Here is a 22,717-nt window from a genome sequence, read left to right on the forward strand (position 1 = left end):
TACGACATATGATGTCACAAGCTAAAAAATAAGTTTCTGTTTTCCTTTTTGAGAAAAGAAAATGAAAGTTACATACCGGGTCATGTCCTGATCATTTACGCTTCAATCCCTAACAAAGTTGGCATCAATTAACTGAGACTAAACTTTCATCAAACTAAATTGCTGAGACGTAATGTGTCACGCTCTTGCCTATAAAAATAGTTGACATCGTACAAGGTTTGCATGGTTTGAGGCTTTTCATACGCCTGAATTTTATCACAAGATAAAAGATGCATACACCTTCATAAGTCGTGAGAGAATCTAAAACGCAAAACTATGCATTCCTTTTACCTTTATAATACACTAGAGAAAAGATCATATCATAACAGACAACTTCTTCTTCTTCTTGCCTAAGGAGCTGGAGGTGTTTGAATATTAAACTGAACAAATGAGCGGCAAGGATCAAGGTGGGTCTCAAGAATATTCGCGCGCGCACAGCCGCTAATTTCCAGCATGAGATGGCCGAGGTACAGATCCCAAAGACTGCAGTGTAATAGTATAATCTTTGATAACTTGAAGAGTAGGCTGACAAATTTTGCCTCTATATAGTCCTTAATGCATCCAAAACCCAGGCAACAACAGCATATGATATGTCAAGGCAGCCAATCATTTTAACGGTTTAAAACTTCATCAATCCTGACAAAATACTTTGACAGTAGCAAATGCTGCATCACAGGGATTTGCGAAGCGCCGTCCGTATCTCCTTCAACATCTCATTGACTTTAATCCCTTTCCTACAAGCAACGACATAAGAGAACTTTCACCATTTGCCCCCCAAAGTAACATATAACTATATATAGGCTGAAGAGGTTTGGCTGAAACCAGCGCCGTTCTTTTGTCTTGGAGAATAACATAATTTATTTATCAAATATGGGATCCATAAAATATGCAAAGTATATGTGATGAGCACAAAATAAAATATAACAATGAAGTGTCTTTTTTTCTTTTTTCCTTCTTTTTCTTCTGTGTTATGGAGTAGATTAATTCCTGAAAACTTGGTTGTGACATGACATAATTACAGATATGACAGCGTCAACCATATAAATGGAAATAATGAACCTGACATATTATTTGGACAGTCAAGACTTCTCTTAAACACAGAAAGGTATGTAGGGATATCTAAAGTTCCAAACTGGAGGGTCATATTAGTGTCTTCCTAAATACTTCTCCTATGACAGCAACATCAGATATATCTTGGAATTAAGTGCCTGACAAATAATTTGGAGGAAGAAACTTATTTTACCGGCCAAAAGTCACACACGCATGTCTAAATTTCCAAAATGAAGGGACATCTGTGTGTCTGTTACAGACCATTCTAGTTACGCCGTATTCCAGGGGTTTATACTTTTTAGTAAGGCATATAAGATTCATACACTTCCTAGTTACATATTATGCAAGGGGTTTATAAGTATTAGGAAAGAAGCGAAAGCTTTACCATTACTCCATGAATTCTTTATGTGTTACTAGCTTTGACAACTGAGCTACCAAGCTCTTTTAAGGAACTGCAGACATTCTTTTTCTTCCTTTGCAAATGTAAAAACTAAAAAGAATATCTTTCAATTAGCAACATGAAGACCATTTATTCACGTCTCAACCAGGATTGAGAAAAGTCACAGGGCATATCAAAAACATCTTTCTCTGTGTTAAGAAGAAACACCAGAAATAAGCAGCACAAATCTGCGTTTCTAGATGTAATATTCCTAATACGTATTATCGCATAAAATTTCAAGGAAAAACATGAGGGAGTTTGAGAATAGCTTTAACAGTTTCCAAACGGGTTGCTATGCTAGATTTTAACTCTTAGTAAGAAAAACTACTTCGTAAAAATAAACAGGAAAACTAAAGTTATCATATGGGCTCTTTACAAGGATCTTTATCAACAGAAAAGACAATTCTTACCAGGATATGTTTGTAAAGACTACTTCATACATTTATACAGGAAAACCTCAGAATTTGGAGGACAGGTTTAGGTGAGCTCTCTACGAACTTTCCTTTAAAGTTAAAACCCAAGTAAGACACCAGTCACACCGCCTAAAAATCATACTGAGAGTGTATGATCTTTGAGGCTTGAATTTCTGAAAACCGCTACTGACTAAAAGGTGCTTAAAAGTTAAAACCAGCTTAACATACATCACGAGAAACAATACCACCTATTGCAATTCACTGATGCAGCATAGAAGTTGACTGAAATAATGTGTTACTCAAGGAAAGCCTGATGCATAGAAATACTGTAACATTGAGGTCATCGAGTACAGTAAACCTGGAAAAGGAGAGATAACAGAGGAACTTACAGTACACTAACACCAACAACAGCAAGAGGGCATGGATACTCTTCAAGTTCTTTAACCTTCTGATCCCTAGCAGATAACCCAGAAGAAAGCTCACTGTTTTGGCTCCCGTCAACAGAAATGGACTCAGCCACAGCTCCAGAGCTTGAGTCGGGCTCGGTAGATATTCTTTCACACCCAATTCTCCATATTTCTTCAGTCAAGGTAGGGAGCCTGTCTATTGCCTGTCAACAGCATAATCATATCCTTCATATGTAACCAACTTGATAATCCTCGACAAGATGCATATTAAGATACAACAATTTTTGCAGGTGAAAGTAAGTTGTTGAGAAGGAACCTGACAGCAAAACAGAGAAGATAAGAGCCAGATACCTCAGGTTTGTCAATCTTGTTAAGCACTACAAGGTATGGTCTGTCAAGGTACTCAGGATTGTACATCCGCAGTTCCTGCAAAATCAGAGGTCATTTTCCTCAGCAGAATGTTAAGGAAAGAAGACACCAGGGTATAGATAGGTCAGACGACTTATTCAGAAAGGTGACCCACCCCCCTACAGAAAAAAAAAACCTCCGGCATTTGGGAATTAACCATAAAACACAGAGACTGGATTAGCAGAGTAAGCAATTTTTGCTACAACAGAAGTAGCTTTGAAACAACTTATTCTCCAGCAAAATTATACTATAACAACTAGGCAAACTACAAAACGATCACGTGATACAAGCAACTTTATGGTGTTGTAAACAGACCAAGGTAAAAACTACTCAAGTGCTAAGCCCAAAGCAATTAGGCAAGACATTAATGAATGACATGAGTTAGAGAACATAAAAATTGGATCTCTCTATGATGAGGCATTAAATATTACCCAGTAAGACAAACACATCACATGGATCTATCTGTAAAGAAGGGAATTTAACAAAGAAAAAGGTTATTATACCTGCAATGTAAAATGTTTCTTAGTTGGAAAAACAGATAAAATAGCAGCTCGGTAACCAATACCAAGATGGACATATGAATTCATGTAACACGTAACTTCCACAGACTTTATTCGTTGTCCACCTTAGCGCTTAATCAGTCCAAAACGATTAACAAAAATCATGTTGCAATCCAAAAATGAAGATGAAGGAACTTGCATGGTGAAATAATTCTAAGGAAATAAGTAGGAAAAAGTTGCACATAAGGTAAGTTGATCTTTCAATCGTCCCACCTATGATCTTCGGAAGCCATAATACTACAATAGTAATCAAGAGTTGCTTTAGCCTTTAGATGCATCTGTGGTAAACTGGTCAAATTAAGAGATCCTTAAAAGTTATTATTTTCTTGTCAGACCAAACCGGGTCAATGAAGATGAAACTTACAACTGTGTGATTCCAGACTCATTTTCTTTTGTTAAGAAGCAATTAAGGTGTTATAACTATCTCGAGCAAAAAAATATGTTCGGTGATTGGGGTTAGACTTACTTCTTTCACAGTTCTGTAATCACTGACTGGGTCCTCGGAAGCTGCATCAACAACATGGACCAACAATCTTGTTCTCCTCAAGTGCCTCAAGAAATTACGCCCTAGACCCTGAAAGATAATTAGGACAACATGCATAGCTAGATTTCATTTTTGAGAGCGAAATAAGTAAAAGAGAAAACCACAAGGTTTGAGACCTCAAATTATTAGAGTGACTGCTGAATATAGTACAAGTACCTTCCCCAAATGTGCACCTTCTATGAGACCAGGCAGGTCCGCTAGAGTTGCTTCAGATGAATATTTGTCTGCCCCTAAACTTGGGTCGCCATCAAGACGTCCAAGGTTTGGCATCAACGTAGTGAATGGATAATCAGCAATATCGGGCTTTGCATGTGTAATGGCAGCCAATAGGGTCGATTTTCCAGCATTTGGAAGTCCCTGAGGAAAATTGAAAGAGCAAAGTCAAAGAAGGGTATCGGAAGGAGAAAGAAGAATCTGGGAGATCATTCCTTCTTGCACATGGTGGGAGATTTGGAAGGAAAGGAATCAACGATGTTCTGAAAGCAAATATGAAAGTATACATACATTGAAATATAGATGTATATCTTTTTTGGCTTTTTGGTGTAGACTAGATGATGTTAATAGGATGTTAGACTTTCTCAGCTTCCTACAGTGATTTAAAGGAACCAATTTGCGTGTATTTTGGCACAAACTGTGTGCTTATGTTATAAAATTTTACCATTCTCAAAATAAAACTCAAAGAGCCTAAAGATAACTGAAGAATAATAGACAGAATTGCATCGGTATTTGATCATTTAATGTGATGAACCAATCAGGTTATAGCATCTAGATCTATCACTACAGACAAATTCTACGATCGACCATTATAATCCACATATTACATAAAAAAAAGGGTAGCTCGGTGCACTAAGCTCCCGCTATGCACTGGTCTAGGAAAGAGCCGGACCACATTGGGTCTTATGAATGTAGCCTTACTTTGCATTTCTGCAAGAAATTGTTTCCACCGCTTGAACCCATGATCTCCTAGTCATACGGCGACAACTTTTACCATTGTGCCAAGGTTTTCCTTCATAATCCACATATTACATGTGAGTTTTTGACCAATATTGTCCCTTATCTTTGAGGGTAGGCGTATTTTGATCCCTCAAATATAACCCTGAGCATATTTAGTCCCTTGAGTATGCTAAAGTGGAGCACCTTTAGTCTCACTGATACAATATGTTCAAAAACTAACAGTGTTACCCAACTCCGATTCATGAATCAAAACGTTTCCTCTCCTTTTATTGGATAACGCAAATTTTCACTTTAATTCCTCATTTTTAGATAATGTCTTCTAAAATTTTGACGTTGAAAATATCTCCTTCTGTGCCAGTTTTCAATGAGAAAATGACACTGTATAGTTGCTGTAAAAATAATAGCCGAAAAAATGATAGCCAATTTTTGTATATATATACATTTAAAAATTTTGATTGATTTTTCCAAAAAGAAAAGTTAAAATTTGAAAAAAATAGAGTTGTCAGGATCACTTCTAGGCATATTATTGAAGCAAACGAATAACCAGGTTGTATTATCACTTTTAACCCGTGCCAGACACTATTTACATGAGGAAAAAGTATTTAAAATTTATATAATTTTTGTATATTAACATACGAAGTGTGTGTAAAATATAGAAATTTTATACATTTTTCGGCTATTATTTTTAGAGCGGCTATACAGTGTCATTTTCTCATTGAAAATTGGCACATAAAGGGATATTTTCAAGGTCAAAATTTTAGAAGACATTATCTAAAAATGAGGAATTAAAGTGATAATTTACGTTATCCAATAAAAGAAGAGAAAACGTTTTGCTTCAGAGCAGAAGATTTGCTCCATGAATCAGAGTTGGGTAACACCGTTAGTTTTTGAACACATTGTGTCAGTGAGACTAAAGGTGATCCACTTTAGCATACTTAAGGGACTAAATATGCTCAGGGCTATATTTGTAGGACCAAAATAGACCTACCTTCAAAGATAAGGGACAATATTGGCCAAAAACTCTATTACATGTTATTACTTATTTGTACTTGTCCCAATGACAATATATGTTGTTGGGGATCTAAAAGCTAAAAAGTCATCGAAAAAACTAACATCATGCCATCCTCGCACTTAAGCAAAACAGACATGCGTAATTAAGGAAATGAAGAAGGTCAAACGGGTAAGAGCTAAAAAGCAAAATGAGTGTTTTTCTTACAGCCTCCGTTTCAGAGATCATTTCACTTCTAAAAATAGCAAAGACGCATAGACATCTAAGCATACACAACATCCATGAATATAGTTCACAAATAGCAATAACGAATGCTTAAATTGATTAAGGGGTTAAGGTTTCTAGAATTACTCTCTTTTTTTCTCAAGATTTCTTTTCGATAGTGATGGGTGTCCGAGCTAACTTGTGGCACCTCGACTATGTCATTGGGTACCTGCTACCTCCCACCCAAACAGGTACCGGATATCATTTAGCATTTTCTACCTGTGTTGGGATTTGAACCATGGCCTCTTATGGTTTTCATTCCACTTCATCGATAGCTTAGCTACACCCTTAGGTGCTCTCAACAATTATTTAAAAGTTTCTAAAAGATATGCCACAAACATTGCAAAATCCCTTCCTTACAACAAAGAAGCCAATTTTGACTGAAAGCAGTTCAAATTCTGCCATACAGCATTCAGAAGGTACATAATTTCATTTTACAATGTGACGAACCAAGTTATAGGAGATTTCGCAGACTAATTGAGTAAACGACCTAGCTAAATGTGTAAATGGTTGAAATGAAATATCAATTTGAATATGCATCAGAGTATACCAGCATATATTAGTACATGTCAAGTGAATCATGGATATCAGAATGCTAGTAAAGCTTATGCACATATCTGCAAATCACAAAAAGTTTCAAGTTTAATAATGATACTCACAACAAGACCCACATCAGCAACAACTCTCAGTATCAACTGCAGGCTAACTTCCTCTCCAGGCTGGCCAATAGCTAAAACCTGCGAGAAAGTGAAACAAATCAATACATGCCAACTGCGAACATGCAGGAAGGCTGCTATTTGCTTAAGAAAGCTACAGCGTATTAAGACCAAAAACCACTACCAATATTCATACTGGGTTCTCAGCCCACTTCTTTCTGTTCACCAAGTAAGTTTAGCATGTTAGCTCATCCAGTGTTGTCAAAGGCGCGCTTAAGCCCTAAAGCGAGGCTCAAAACATGTTGAGCGCTTCGCCTTGCTTTGCGGGCACTTCAGTATCGCATCAAGGCTCTAAGGCATACTTTCCTTGCCCATGAGTGTAATCCTGAAAATGCGACACTGAACAATTGATATTTCACTTTATCGTTATTTTTTCTTCAACTTTTTTTGTCCATATATTTGTTATTCATGCTTATAATTATTGGTCTTGGACTACATATACATATTTTTACTTTTTCCTCCGGTTGCGCCTTTTTTTATTAAAGCCCATGCTTTATTTGCCCTTTGCGCTTAAAGCCCCAACGGGCCTTAGAGCTTTTTTGCGCTTTTCGCCTTTGATAACACTGAGCTCATCCAGATACAGTCACTTGAAAGGAGACCTTTTGCCAGCAAAACTGACACTAAGTGCAGTAAGCTGTCAGTAGCAGCAGCATAGCATATAGCATGACAGTCTACAGGATTCCCCTAGCGGGATTACATGAAACTAACACTAGAAAGCTAGTATCAGCTGAGTATATAAAATTAATTTTCCCTAATCTCCTCACCATGCATCATAAGGTTCAGACACGACGAAAGGATTATATCAAAATCAGATGTCTCTTAAAGATTAGGCTTACACAAACCTTATCGCTGTCATCTCTCATCATATTTGTGGTTAAACTCGTCATTTGTTTCTTTTTGTGCTCCGGAACTTCCAACAAGCTAATCTGCCACAACCACATAATACAGAATTAAAGACCAGGCATGCAGTTCCAAATAAGTGATACAGTATCTATTACTTGCAATGAAATACTTGAAGCACCAAAGAGCACATCCGAGAAAAAGTTAAATAATTCACTCCTTTTTTCTTTTCATTTTTTTTCCTTTTTCCTATATTTGATTGCGGACAATGTAGAAGTAAGATACCGACTACTAAAAAAAATAGATAGAAGCATGAAATGCCAAGCATGGTAATTATATTTAAGACCCAAAGATTTCTTACCCCTCCTTGTCCTCCCCTTGCAACAAGAACTTCATCACCTGGATTAGCTAGATCTGCCAAAAACTTTCCTCTTTTATGTTTCACAACAGTACCTGGAAAATATGGAAAAGCATGAGATGAAAACAGTTGGCATCACACAGCTATATGCCTTTCAAAGTACCAAAATCACCATTCTTAAACAGCTCCAAATGATGTGTCTAAGTAGAGAAAATAGATGATATCGATGCATAATCTCAGGGTAACCATCCATAAGTCTAAATTGTCGTTGGAGTTTCCCATGTGCGTTAGAGCTATTAAACTAGAGAAGAGCCAGAGAAAGAACAAACCTAGTGGAACAGGAATTCGCAATGTTGGTGCAGCAAGTCCATTTTGCAAGTAAGATGTTAACACACCCATGGCATCAACATTCCCCCCACGCTTCGCCTTGTGCTTGCTCTTGTTGTGAAACTCCAATAGTGTATCTTTGCTCTCATCTGCATAAATTACAACGTCGCCACCATGTCCCCCCATTGGAAGGATTAATGAGCCATCAAAGTCCCTTTTATAAGAGGGTTTCCTCTTAGTCTTTTCTCTGTCGAATTTTCCTTGTGACTTAGATGGAGCTTTAATGTTGGGCATATTAAGAACGGCACCATGCCCTCCATCTCCAGCACGAACTGTGATAACCACCTCATCGAAATATTTGTGGGGTTCTCTTATGAATGCATCAGAAGCGGGCGAAGGAGGCGTTCTGGCTTTTGCAAGTGCACAATTTACAGTATAGCTTCTATAATTTTCATAACTGTTCCATTTTCGAGAAGCGCTGTAGAAAAAGGACCAATATACATTATAGCAACAAGAACACAAAAAAATGTAAAAATATATCAGAACACGAGCTAACCAAAACAAATGACAAAAACAATCAAATCCATGAAATGATTGAGCGGTAATAGCAAAATGTCAAAAGAATATTCATATCTCAGCAGAAGTTCACGGTATAAATTAACAAAATTGAAGCATAATTTTTACTTTTCTTGACAAGTATTTCATTTATTTGCACAAAGAAGGTGCTAATATGTACAAAGGACTAAAGATTCCTTTTAAATATGGAGGGAATTCTAAAAATTCTCAAAGGTATTATTTACATCATGATTCAGCTTAAAATTACACGCTTACACCAAGAGTACAAAAGCGGCAAATCCTTAAATAAGCATTTAAATAAGCATCATTTATATTACACTTTTTTTTATCAAATGTGGAATAGTCCAAGATAAAGCTAAAAATCGTACCTTTTTGGGAGTTGTGGCAAAGGAGGGGAGAAGGAGAGCGATAAATCATTAGTAAAGTTAAGGTTCAGAAAGGAAGAAGAAGAGTGAGAGAGCATAGACGCCATAGTAGTGGTAAAATGGGTTGGGCGCCAGAATATAGAGGATAGAAGAAAGAGGATTAACTTCCGCTTTTTATTTTCGTGAGCTTCTACTCTACTTTTTCTTTTTCCCTTTCCGCGACTACTCAGCAATTTGTTTTTAAAAAAAAACATAAATATAGTTTGCAGTATCAATATTTTTTGCATTTATACAGCATCATTTGAACTTTAGACCGAATAAATTATAATTAGGCTATGTTATAAGAAAAATTAAATTATGGTGAATGTCTACTATTCTTCCATAATCTTCTCAAATGATTAATGACATATTTTTCTTCACTTTTCATGCCTATATAAATATCTTGTAATATAAATAGGAAAATACACACAATTGAAAAAGAAATAAGAATCTCTATCTCTTTCTCTATATATCTCTTAGCTTATTTTTCTTTATTCTATATTGTTACTTTGAGGCTTTGAGCTATATTTTATAACACGTTATCAGCACGAAGTTTCTAACCTCAAGGTTGAATTCCACTTCTTGTAAGGCATATATCGATGATCTATTGTCAAAATTATCCAGATTTTATTCAGAAAGGTATGTAGTGTTACAGACACGTCTTTCTGCTACAACTACAAGTCCGAGCTTTAAACCAAATAAATTTGTACCCCTATTTAGAATAAACAATGGTCTGGTTATTAGAAAATTAGTATTTATGTGGCTGTTAAGGATGTCACATTATTAAATTTTCATGAACTTATTAATAGGTGGCATGCGGTATACTAAATAATCTACAAAATTAAAGTTATACTTTATTATGTATGCTTATAGGTTTTACCTTATAATACGATTTTAGTATGCCTAGTATAATGATTATACATTAGTTTACTGTCAAATATAATATAATATAATATAATAATAATAATAATAATAATAATAATAATAATAATAATAATAATAATAATAATAATAATAATAATAATATTCGTAACTATTTTATTTTGATAAGATAAAATATTAGTACAAGAAGTATGTACTACACCAAATTTCTCTTTGATGATAGTTCTTATCAAATTAACATGTTGAATCATTTCTATATAGAAAGCATATAGTAGTAGATAGTAGATAGAGATTTGTCCACTATTTTTTTGATTCCCTGATTGACTTAAAGATTCTGCTATATCTTTTTAATTTTCTAGAGAGCATAATACTTAGTCCCCACAAAAGTGCATGGTAACTAGTAGTACTATTATTCTGTTTGATACATAATTTTTCCTTAATGTTCTGGTCATATCATTTTCATCTTGAAGTAAGCTTATTGCAGCAAAAACCACATGTGAATTTTCAATACTATTTTGTATTTTCATATATATGTTTGACACTAAGGTATGTAGTGTTACAGACACGTCTTTCTGCTACAACTACAAGTCCGAGCTTTAAACCAGATAAATTTGTACCCCTATTTAGAATAAGCAATGGTCTGGTTATTAAAAAATTAGTATTTATGTAGCTGCTAAGGATGTCACCTTATTAAATTTTCATGAACTTAATAATAGGTGGCATGCGGTATACTAAATAATCTACAAAATTAAAATTATACTTTATTATCTATGCTTATGGTTTTTACCTTATAATACGATTTTAGTATGCCTAGTATAATGATTATACATTAGTTTACTGTTAAATAATAATAATAATAATAATAATAATAATAATAATAATAATAATAATAATAATAATAATAATAATAATAATAATATTCGTAACTATTTTATTTTGATAAGATAAAATATTAGTACAAGAAGTATGTACTACACCAAATTTCTCTTTGATGATAGTTCTTATCAAATTAACATGTTGAATCATTTCTATATAGAAAGCATATAGTAGTAGATAGTAGATAGAGATTTGTCCACTATTTTTTTGATTCCCTGATTGACTTAAAGATTCTGCTATATCTTTTTAATTTTCTAGAGAGCATAATACTTAGTCCCCACAAAAGTGCATGGTAACTAGTAGTACTATTATTCTGTTTGATACATAATTTTTCCTTAATGTTCTGGTCATATCATTTTCATCTTGAAGTAAGCTTATTGCAGCAAAAACCACATGTGAATTTTCAATACTATTTTGTATTTTCATATATATGTTTGACACTAATTACTTAGCTGATTTGAGTAAACGAAAGTCTATTGTTGAGAATTATATCCAAATAATATTATGAAGAGTTTAACTCAAGAGGTAAGCATTTCCTTCGTATTTGAAATTATTTTTGTCCTTTGCTATTAATGATATCAACTTCAATGAGTTCAAGTCGCAATGCACCATGAGGTTAAGACATCAAGATCAAGTCTTGATGCTCCATGATGATAAGAGTTGGGTTTGAGTCCCGATTCATTATGGCCCAACATGCCTTTATATTGGTAAGACATTGGATTTGAGTCTCACTATACCATATTGATGATATAATGATAACTAAAGAAAAATAATATATTTTTCATGAAAAGGTATGAATATTGTCCCACTTGATTTGCTCCATTCTTGAAGTGAATATGGTAGCGGCGCATAATAAGTCTAAATGAAGACAAGTGGCTGAACAATGAACGTGGGCGTTCCAAAGATCAAAATAATAATAATAATCACTATGATTATAAAAGGAGAACAATAAGGGTTCTCAAAATAGTCCTTCAAAATGTGAAGGGAATGCTTAGCATCAAATTGGTATGAAAAATAATAAAGCACGCTGTTGATTATGATCCATTCCTTGAAGAGAATGTGACTTGTGATAAACATTGAGAATGCAGACCCATTCCTAAAGGTGAATGTGGCAATATGTGATAAAAGGAATGAATAAAGACATGCAATGCATGATTAGATGAATACTACACAACTCACCTCTAAGGGAGGTTTGAATGAAATAAAGAGAATAAATATTATTATGTAGTTACATGAATATGTCATTGGTCGCGCACATGTGATACGCCAAAAAAAATATTTTGTTGTACTTTATAAAAAGTTATTAAAGGCAAAATTAAAGCAAGAAATGATTTTGCTTATGATGATTTTGACAATGACAATTTATTATGATATAATTTCCTCCTTGAAGGAGACATTTATCATATGAATGGTGTGACAAAAGATCTTGTAGTACAAAAGTTATTAAGAGCTCCGGAAAAATTAATTTGTTACTATCCAGATGAATAAAATTATTCACGATATTGATATTGTAAAGTCTCAAAAGAAACTTTTTGAGTTTCAAATGTATAAGTCAAAGTGGTTGGCATATTGAGACTATAAATGAAAGGAATATTGAATATCTTCATATTTCTATAATCATACCAGGTAAATATGAAAGGTTACCCGATTTTCTTTCTATTTGTACTACACAAATATAAGTATGATGATGGAATCATATGGCACAAGTAAACTAGAGGTTTACTGAAACAAATATTAGTTGGCATGACCGGTTGACCATCCCGATTCAATTATGATGCAAAAAATTAATTGAGAATTACATTGGCATATATTGAAGAAATAGAAGATTTTTCAAGAATTCTCTTGTGCTGCTTATTCTCATGATATACCAGTTAAGGTTGGGATTGAATCCCTTAATTTCTGGAACAAATAAAAGGTGATAAATATATGGGGCCAGTTACATGTCATGTAGACCGTTTACTATTATATAATTTTAATAGATGCATCTATTCTATGGTCACATGTGCATTTGTTATCAACTTGCAGTTTAGCTTTTGCAAGATTAATTGCTCAAATTATTAGAGCACAGTTCCAGAATATAAATTATGATGATTTATCTTGATAATACTGGTTTAAATCTAAATTGGTTTAGCAGAAATTTTATGCCTCCAATTATATCTAAACCATTGGTTATGAGAACAAAACTGTCAAAATAAAATTTGGTACGTGATGTATTATTTAATATACAACAGCACTTGTACGCATCTAGCCAAGTTATAATAAGTTCTCCCTATCACAATCGGTTAAGGGTCAGGAACCGAATAATTTACATCTAGAAATATGAATGTGCTATATGATTTAATTGTTCCATCACAATGCACAAAGATGGATCCCCAAATAATGTTAGGGATATGTGTTGGTGATCCCAACAATAGGGGGAGAAAATGGACAGCTGAAAAAGTAATGCATGTAATAATTTATTATTATGAGTACATCTAGATCCTCGTACGAGAAAATGTGAATTTGAAGTTCAAGTGATAATTCATTTACAAAATATTGTCAGGCGTATTTGCTGACCCAAAGCTAAATGTCATATTCAGCTGCTAATGCTCCAAATAAAATAAAGTTCATAATGAATAGAGTTTATGGCATGCATGAAGCATAATAGACTAATCGGTTCTAAAGATAAAACTCTTTGAAGAAGGAGAGGAACAAATGTTCAAGATAGTCATAATAAGGAGGCAAGTGCTCTAGAAGAGCACCACTACATAACACTTCATAAGACCTCATGGGAGAGGTTCAGGTACCTGAAAATAATAAGATAAAGAGATCTCAATAAGTTAAGTCTTTATTGGGTAATAGTAGAACCGATATAAAATGATCGTCGACGATATTGTTTATATAATGTAGCGCTCAATATTATTAATATTGACGAGGATCTTGAGCTCAAATCTGTCATGAAATTTGGACAGATAAATGATTGGCCAAATGAAAAATACGCAATGAAAATTGATTTTACCTGAAAAATATGAAGTTGGACGGATAGTCCCAACACCTGAAAGTATAAAGCCAGTGGAGGTATAAATATGTTCTTGTGCGAAAAAAAAGTCAACTCGATAGACATAAAGAAGACTTGTGTCACAAGAAGATTTGTAAATATCATGGCATTGATTATATAGAGACATGTTCTCCTGTGGTGAATGTCGCCATTTTAGGTTTTAATCTGGCAATACAAGAAAAACGTGATATGCGTATAATGAAAATCATCGAAGGATTTAAATTGTTCTGAAGTATATTAAGGTTTCCAAGAAATTTATTAAATAAAGCTTCAAAAATCCTTATACGGATTGAAACAATCATGGCGCATGTGGTATAATCGCCTGAGTGAGTACCTGTTGAAAAAAGGGTACAAGAATGATTCAATTTGTCCTTGTGTCTTTATAAAAAGATCTGGATCTAAATTTGTTATAATCGCCGTGTATATTGATGATTTAAATCTCATTGGAACTCCTAAGGAGCTTTCTAAAGCAATAGACTATTTAAAAAAAGAATTTGAAATGAAAGATCTTGGAAATACAAAATTTTGTCTTGGTCTACAAATTGAGTATATGAAAGATGGAATTTTTGTCTATCAATCAGCATACACTAAAAATATTTTAAAGCGATTCTATATGGATAAAACACATCCATTGAGTACCCCGATGGTTGTGAGATCACTCGATATAAATAAAGATCTATTCCGACCTCATGAAAATAATGAAGAGTTTCTTGGTCCCGAAGTACCATATCTTAGTGCAATTGGTGCACTAATGTATCTTTCTAACATTACTAGGTCTGACATAACTTTTTCAGTTAATGTCTTAACAAGATATAGCTCTGCTCCTACAAGGAGACATTGGAATGAAATCAAACACATATTGCGGTATCTAAAAGGGACTACTGATATGAGATTATTTTATGAAAATTATTGCAGTCCCGATCTTGTTGGTTATGCCGATGCTGGGTATTTACCTGACCCACACAAGGCTCGATCTCAAACAAGCTATGTGTTTACATATGGAGGCACTGCCATATCTTGGCGATCGACTAAGCAATCAATCGTGGCTACTTCATCTAATCATGCTGAGATAATTGCTATTCATGAAGCAAGTCGAGAATGTGTATGGTTGAGATCTATAATACACCTTATTCGAGACAAATGTGGTTTGAAGTGTGACAAACTACCTACAATTTTGTATGAAGACAATGCAGCATGCATAGCCCAATTGAAAAGAGGATTCATAAAAGGGGATAGGACAAAGCACATTTCACCAAAGTTATTTTTCACACATGATCTTCAAAAGAATGGTGATATCAATGTGCAACAGATCTGTTCGAGTGATAATATGGTTGATTTGTTCACCAAATCTCTACCGACGTCAACCTTCAAGAAATTAGGGTACAAGATTGGGATGCGAAGGCTCAAGGATGTGAATTGTTACTCTCATCGGGGAGAGTTAATATGCGTTGTACTCTTTTTCCCTTATAAGGTTTTGTCCCACTGGGTTTTCCTTGCAAGGTTTTTAACGAGGCAACCAAAAGGCGTATTTCTAAACATGTGTACTCTTTTTCCTTCACTAGGATTTTTTTCCCATAGGGTTTTTTCCTAATAAGGTTTTAACGAGGCACATTATCTATGGACATCCAAGGGGGAGTGTTATAAGAAAAATCAAATTATGGTGGATGTCTACTCTTCCTCCATGATCTTCTCAAATGCTTAATGACATATTCAATGACATATTTCTATGCTTAATGACATATTCAATGACATATTTTTCTTCACTTTTCATGCCTATATAAAGGCCTTGTAATAGATAGGAAAATACACACAATTGAAGAAGAAAATCTCTTCCTTCTCTCTATCTCCATTTCTTGTTCATGTTTTACTAAATTGCTTTTATTTCATAACAACATGTCTTGTTCATGTTTTACTAAGTTGCTTTTATTTTATAACACGTTATCAGCACGAATTGCTCATTTCATAATCTTCTATGTCAAGACTATGTAAGTTATAAGCAGGCAATGAGATCAAGTACAATGAAAAATGTCTTGGATGATAATACAAAGATAAGTTTTACATCCATCTAAACCCATTCATATTTTCATATCTTTGCATTAACTTTATGTGCAGTGTTTAGTAAAAATATTTTTTTCAATTGTATCTAGTGAAATAAAGAACTGAATATATCTCATGTATGTAATATAAAAAATAATTATTTAAGATAAAAAAATATTTATAAAACATATTATATCTGCTTCAGAACTTTGCTTAATTATTTTATTCCAACATCATATATGTTTGAAAACCGTTTTTTTTCTTTTTTTCTTTATATAAAAAAATTATTTATTCTACATGTAAGTCCATAATATAGAGTAAAAAGTGAAAAAATTATAATATTAAAAAATATAAAACAGATAAAGGTTTATTATTTATAGCTTGTTTGGCCAAGCTTCTCATCATGCCAAAAGTGTTTTTTTCCTCAATTTGAGGTGTTTGGCCAAGCATTTTTTTGAAAAAAAAGTGCTTTTGGCTAGAAGCTAAAGCAGTTTTGAAGAAGCAGAAAAAAGTAGCTTCTCCCCAGAAGCAGAAGCAGTTTTGACTTTTCTTCCTACCAAAAATACCCTTTGCAAAATATTATATATATATATATATATATATATATATATATATATATATATATATATATATATATATATCAAAATAACCTTACTTAGTTTAAACTATTAAGTAATATAAAATGACTTTTGGGATGAACTTTCATATTTATTGGATGATTTTTGATATATTTAAATTATCTTGAAAGAATAAAGTACTTTTCAATTTTATTTTTATATTTTACTTAAATAAAATAAAAAACTTAATTATTATCTTTAATAATAAAAATTTATAATTATTTATCTACTTATATAATATTAACTATTAAGCAAATCTGTTCATGTCCTTATTTGTAATTTGACACATAAAAGCACTTTTTGAGAAAGCTTGGCCAAACACAAATTATTGTTCAAAAAGTATTTCTCAAATTGATTAGCCATGCTTTTCTCCAGAAGTACTTTTTTGAAAAGCACTTTTGAAAAAAATATTTATCAAAATAAGCTGATTTTTTCAGCTTGGCCAAATATGCTATTAGAGGGTAAAATTGATATTTAGTCGGTGAAAGTTTATGAAATCTAGTTGAATGACCGTGTTATAGAAATAGCTATATCACTTTTCTGTTACAAAAAAAAAAATAACTTTACTAGATAATTTTAAATAGTTGAGTGACCATTTAAATGATAGACTAAATTATATCATTTAAAAAGAATAGCCCGGTGCACAAAGCTCCCGCTATGCGCAGGGTCCCGGAAAGGGCCGCATCACAAGGGTCTATTGTACACAGTCTTACCCTGCATTTCGAGACTATTTCCACGGCTTGAACCCGTGACCTCCTGGTCACATGGCAGCAGCTTTACCAGTTACGCCAAGACTCCCCTTCATTACTCATGGTACTATGTACACACCCAAAACTTACTACAGCCTGAAAAAGGAAAGAAAATCTTCTCTAGAAAAGAGAGAGATCAGAGATGAAGGCTTGAGGAGCAGCCCCAAAAATGGAAAGTCGTGGAGACGGCAAACCACCAGTTAGCCACAATTTGGATTTTCTTGTGATTATTTGATGGTCAAGAGTTAGTGTCACTTCAGTTTGATTACGAGAAACAACTTGTTTTGATCACTCATGTAAAGAAGGAATGGCTAAAAGAAGTCACTAAAGACATACAGCTATCCTTCTATTTGATCAAAGACATTTTCTCCCTGATCTAATCTTCTTCTAATGTCGAGAGCATAAGAATTTTCATTTGAACAGAGAATTTGACTAACACATTCACTTATGACCTTTTAAGTAAATATAAACAAATGGCGTAACTGGTATCGTGGTATTTAGTAAAACTTAATGTCTCACAGTTGCCCTAAGGCTGACTCGCGAGGTCTTAAAAACGTCATAGAATCCATGATCCGCCGTTCCGTTTTTTGCTTTCTGAAAGTAGACAATGCGAATCTAGCTGCCAGTGGAATTCAAGATGCAGTAATTGCTCCTGTGAGTGGTGGAAACATGTTCCAAAATTGGCTCACCTAGCTCTTCATAAAGTCTTTCAAAGAAAATGGTGGATGCCCTTCCTGCAAACATTACGGTCATCAAAAAGTTAGTATAGCAACTCGATCAGACATCAAGAATCTTGGAACTGCTAAATTTTCAAGTGAGGCAGTTTGGAGCAAGTAGATGGTCCTTGTGGAAAAAAATGATTTAGCGTAAGTAACACGACAAAGAAGTGTTACTTCTTGATAATTGGAGGTTACTGTCCGAGAAGTGTACTGAGGCGGGGAAAAAAATCAAATTTCTACCAAGATAATTGGAGGCTCCAACTGATAAGAAGCCAAATGAACCTAAAGGACAAACAAAAAAGGGACCGGGGGGGGGGGGAGGGGAGAATGTAAGGCCCCAGGGATGGATCATCTGTTGCTATATCAAAATTTTCCCTTTTTAACACTTATTTTCACTCCTCTATACTCCCTGTCCGCAGAATGCTAAGCAACAGATCATGAAATAAAGTTCTAAGATCAAACCTTAGTGGATTCTTGACTTAAGCATTGTCTTACAACAGTTGTCTGCTGTATCAACCTTTCGACTGCAGAATAGCTGGGGAGGTTGGAATTTGCTGCCAGCAGCATGACATAGAAAATGAGTGAGAGGACAGAATGTAGCCATAAGAAATCATAACACCAAGAAAGACCCGTTAAAACACACCAAGTATTGCTCTATTCAAACTATCGGAAACTTGCTGCCTGTACTCCAAGCTTAATAGATGAAACATGGGCGACTTTTCTGGCTCATTGTAAGCTAATAAAGCCATGAAGTCCTGCCACAAAATTCCAATACTTAGACAAGTTCAAGGTAATAAAAAGAGAATATCTGAGAGATTCGCTACGGAAGAAACGTACTTCAAGTTTTTCAACATATTTCTGCACCTTTCCAAAAGGAGCCAACTTCCTCTGTGCAAATTCCAGAGCTTCTGTGCTGCCACAGGAAGATAGTAAAAAATTGTCAGAAAATGTAAGTTCATCTCTGCCAAAGAAGCCATTGGCCTACCGTGCTCACCATTTTCTTGAGCAGACAAGTCCAACAAAATGAAGGCTCAAGAGATCAAAATGCAGATCCTTATTTTTTTCCAATAAGTCAGGAGCGAGCTGCTCTGTAAGTTCAATGGCCTTCAGTACATTCCCCTCTAGTGCCAAATGATAAATCCCTGGAGATAACTCTATGGTTAGGACTATCAATCAAACACGTCTAAAAGACAAAAATTAATAAGTGGAAAACCAGAATCCAAACGACTTCATCTTACAGCATGCCAACGCTTACCGCGGACTGGATAAACTGAATTATAAAGAGGAAAAGGAAAAAAGGAAATAAAACAGCCTCTTGTTAACATATTCAAATCTGCCCCTTCTTTATTGAAATAGGTAAAACCATCTGCAATTCCTATACATTGAAGGTGAACACAACAACACTTCGTCTCAATCCCCAAGCTAGTAGGGTTGGTTATCTGAGTTCTATACATTCATTCTGCTCACTAGGGCTCATTTCATAATTAGGGCTTTTAAATCTCGCGCTTATCCTGATATTGACACATCATTCTTTAACCAAGGTGAAAATATACCTGGTACATACTAGACTTACCATACGTGTACCAACAAAGACCAAACCTTATTCCCGACTAACCAATATTGCCTATTTGGATATTTTCTTCTAATTTGTTCTATCGTTTGCTAAGCCAACATGGACTTTAGAGATTGTAGTTCTTTTGAGACAGCTTCCTTCCATGTTATTTTAGGTCTATCTCGTCCCCTTTTAACACCTTCAATTATTGTGTTAATACATTCAATCGTCAAGCATTGGAGGATAACGATGAAGTAAAATTTGTGCCCCAAGTTTACAGTCTTTTGACATATCAAAATGAGTATGATATGCACAAAAAACAGTAGGATGCAAAATTTGTGTTGGAAAATCAACAGAAAAGCAGCATGGGCATCAAAATGAAGCAAGCTATTACAAACAAGGCTATTTCTCAAATAAAAAATGCTCATTAGGAAAAAAAAGGGGGGTTTAATTATCAAGGAAAACTTTTATCAATGCTCAGAAGCAAACCAATACTATATGGGCTTACGGAAATGTTAATGCCATTACCTGTAACACAATGAAAAGAATGAGAATAAACAAGCTTCAAGAAGCAATCTGAGCCTGATGAAAACTATCACTTACTTTTTCTCTTCTCCATATCCTCCAGATGATTTGCATTCTGCTTCATGCCAGTGGAGGCATTAAATGATTCCAACGTGTCTGTGAAGCAATTATGCTCAAGGTATGACATGACAATGTTGTGAACATCACCATCATTGACAGCCTATTGACGAAGCACGCCAGCAAAAACTAAAAGTTAGACATGATACAAGATTCATCTAAATCATAGATCTTTAATTTTTGAAAGTTTTCCAAGACAGAACAATGAAAGAGAGTCCACAAACAAGAACAAACATCTCTGGCAATAGGTTATTTTCAAAAATTTTCTTAATATTGATCTTAAAGTCAACTTTTTAAAACTTTATCAATCAACTAACTATTATTCAATCCCAAACCAGTCGGAGTTGGCTATATCCCAAACCAGTCAATCCTCATTCAGATCGAGCACATTCCATTGTTAATACTAAATCATTTTTCTTTAAGGATGAACTAGAGGTCCTTTAAAACAACAAGTTCTTTAAATCTCCCACTTATCCCTATACTAACAAACAAACAACACTCCTAGTGAACACCACACCTAATATAAGTGCAACAATAACTAATTCTTAATCCTAACTAATATCGTCTATATATCATTCGATCCCATTGTATTCTTAAGTAAGTCTACATTGGTTATGAGAGACTATAGGTCTCCTGAGACAACACCTCGTGTTTTAGGTCTATCTTGCCCTCTTTTAGCATCTTCAAACATCATAATACCAAACATGTGGACTGGTGCATATTATACTCTCCCTTTACTCGCTTCTCAATTCAAATAGTCATACAAAACAATAGTGATATACGTTTTGTTACAGACTGTTATGATATATGCTTACCACTATAAGTATAATATAATAGTGGCTCATTATTTTGAAATTGGATAAAGGTAGCAACTTGTAGTTTACTTTTTTGCGTCATCTTTCTTTTATGATGGTAGTGTCCGAACCAGCTTACACGCACCTCGACTATTCCACCGAGTACCTGTTACTGCCCACAAGTACAGGTACTTAGTAACTCGCCCACTAAAACTTAGGCATATGGCAAAAAATCACCCAGTATTTTCTTTTTACAGAAACTCAATCTCTAATTTTCAACAAACACAATACCCATGCCTTGGATGACTTCAACAATTGGTCAAATTGATCCTCCAAAAGCAAAATATGATTAAGGAAGGGTAAAAGACGATAAGGTTTCCCCAATTTCCCTAATAAGAAAAAATTATATGAATAAAAAAAAACTAAACAACCCCATATATACATATGACCACAATGTCACATATACAAGTAGCCAATTATCAAAAAGAACTGTCGAAGTCAATTATTAACAAATTACAGATTCAAAAGATTTGAACAAAAGGTCAATTGTACTTATCAAATAACTAAAACTTCGAACGGTAATAGAACATGAAAACGAACCAACTTTATATTGAAATTGCGGAATAAGAGAAAATTAACTTACAATGTGTTCGTATTGTCGGGGATCAATATCCATTCGTCCACCACACCCTTAAAATTATTCGATTATTACTGCGTTGCTGGTACACAATTTTTGGTCGGTTGGAAGAAGAACAAATTTTTTTGCAAAGTAACCCTTGCACTGCTATGCAACGTTTTGATGGCTGCGTTCTCTCTCTGTGTGTGTGTGTGTTTAATAAGACTTTGAAGCAGAGGGAAAGACTGCGGATTTTCGTTGGATACGTTATTTTTCTTGGTTTAGGAATTAGGACACGGCGCCGGGCAGTGGGATCTATCTTTATACGGAAAACTTTATATTAGTGGATTAATTTGAATTTGATACTTTAGCATAAGTTAAAAAGTTTACTGAAATTATAATAAATAATTAGATATGAACCTATTAAGCTATTAGCAGTGGTTGCTTACATACGGACATGTAAGCCTTCTAACTTTAAATATATAATAAGTTTGGTATTAAGAATTTTAAATACTGAACCATAGATCTTAAATGCTAAATTCGTTTATCCAGTTTACTCTCGCACAATCTTTTTCCCTTAAATATGCTCCTTTCACTAAATATTTTCGATCTTTGAAAAATTAGTTTTGTAGGTTTTGATTGTTCCAGAGTATATTTGGATCTTTTCAGTTGTTTAAGGACATGTTACAATATAATCCTATCAGGTGGTGTATCAAGTTAACAAGCAATTTTTCTTTTATGAGGTAAGATAAATTTCACTAAAAATACATCAAGTACATAAAAAGGCTTTAGAAGTGAGCAAAAAGATGTCACCTCCTTCACATAAATTGAAAATAAATGTTGAGGAGGGGAAAGAGAGATGAAACTTGAAACACAAATGAGATGCTT

General features: G+C 34.2%; 2 protein-coding genes across 3 annotated transcripts; both read right to left on the bottom strand.

Annotated features, from left to right (window-relative positions):
* Window positions 1-163: 163 nt before the first annotated feature.
* LOC107829028 (putative GTP-binding protein OBGC2) lies at window positions 164-9,495 on the bottom strand. Its single transcript, XM_016656443.2, has 10 exons — window positions 9,273-9,495; window positions 8,331-8,806; window positions 8,005-8,096; window positions 7,646-7,729; window positions 6,747-6,824; window positions 4,017-4,217; window positions 3,783-3,890; window positions 2,700-2,774; window positions 2,331-2,551; window positions 164-773 (listed from the first exon to the last, which is right to left on the bottom strand). The coding sequence occupies exons 1-10, from the start codon at window positions 9,374-9,376 to the stop codon at window positions 710-712; spliced, it is 1,503 nt and encodes a 500-aa protein (XP_016511929.2). The 5' UTR covers window positions 9,377-9,495; the 3' UTR covers window positions 164-709.
* Window positions 9,496-17,751: 8,256 nt separating this feature from the next.
* On the bottom strand, window positions 17,752-22,146 carry LOC107823188 (uncharacterized). 2 transcript variants are annotated; one of them, XM_016649794.2, is made up of 8 exons: window positions 21,857-22,146; window positions 21,304-21,385; window positions 20,381-20,522; window positions 19,220-19,367; window positions 19,063-19,138; window positions 18,869-18,980; window positions 18,688-18,779; window positions 17,752-18,240 (listed from the first exon to the last, which is right to left on the bottom strand). In XM_016649794.2, exons 3-8 carry the CDS (start codon window positions 20,487-20,489, stop codon window positions 18,196-18,198), a joined length of 582 nt encoding a protein of 193 aa, XP_016505280.1. In that variant the 5' UTR covers window positions 20,490-20,522; window positions 21,304-21,385; window positions 21,857-22,146; the 3' UTR covers window positions 17,752-18,195. The 2 variants fall into 2 exon arrangements, with proteins under 2 accessions (XP_016505280.1, XP_016505273.1); XM_016649787.2 differs by lacking the exon at window positions 21,304-21,385 and having other exon boundaries at window positions 21,857-22,145.
* Between the last annotated feature and the right edge of the window lie 571 nt (window positions 22,147-22,717).

Source organism: Nicotiana tabacum, chromosome 12, assembly GCF_000715075.1.
Source record: "Nicotiana tabacum cultivar K326 chromosome 12, ASM71507v2, whole genome shotgun sequence".
In the NCBI taxonomy this organism is placed as follows: domain Eukaryota; kingdom Viridiplantae; phylum Streptophyta; class Magnoliopsida; order Solanales; family Solanaceae; genus Nicotiana; species Nicotiana tabacum.

What these genes read in the sequence shown, in the direction of transcription:
- LOC107829028 (XM_016656443.2), bottom strand. Translation starts at nt 9,376, where the DNA reads ATGGCGTCTATGCTCTCTCACTCTTCTTCTTCCTTTCTGAACCTTAAC. An exon ending in CAAGGGGAGGACAAGGAGGG is followed by an intron (nt 7,730 to 8,004) that starts GTAAGAAATCTT and finishes TGGTTGTGGCAG; the next exon opens with ATTAGCTTGTTGGAAGTTCC. An exon ending in AAGGTGCACATTTGGGGAAG is followed by an intron (nt 3,891 to 4,016) that starts GTACTTGTACTA and finishes ATTATCTTTCAG; the next exon opens with GGTCTAGGGCGTAATTTCTT.
- LOC107823188 (XM_016649787.2), bottom strand. Translation starts at nt 21,889, where the DNA reads ATGGATATTGATCCCCGACAATACGAACACATT. An exon ending in CCCGACAATACGAACACATT is followed by an intron (nt 20,523 to 21,856) that starts GTAAGTTAATTT and finishes CTTCGTCAATAG; the next exon opens with GCTGTCAATGATGGTGATGT. An exon ending in TAAGTCAAGAATCCACTAAG is followed by an intron (nt 18,241 to 18,687) that starts GTTTGATCTTAG and finishes TAATGTTTGCAG; the next exon opens with GAAGGGCATCCACCATTTTC.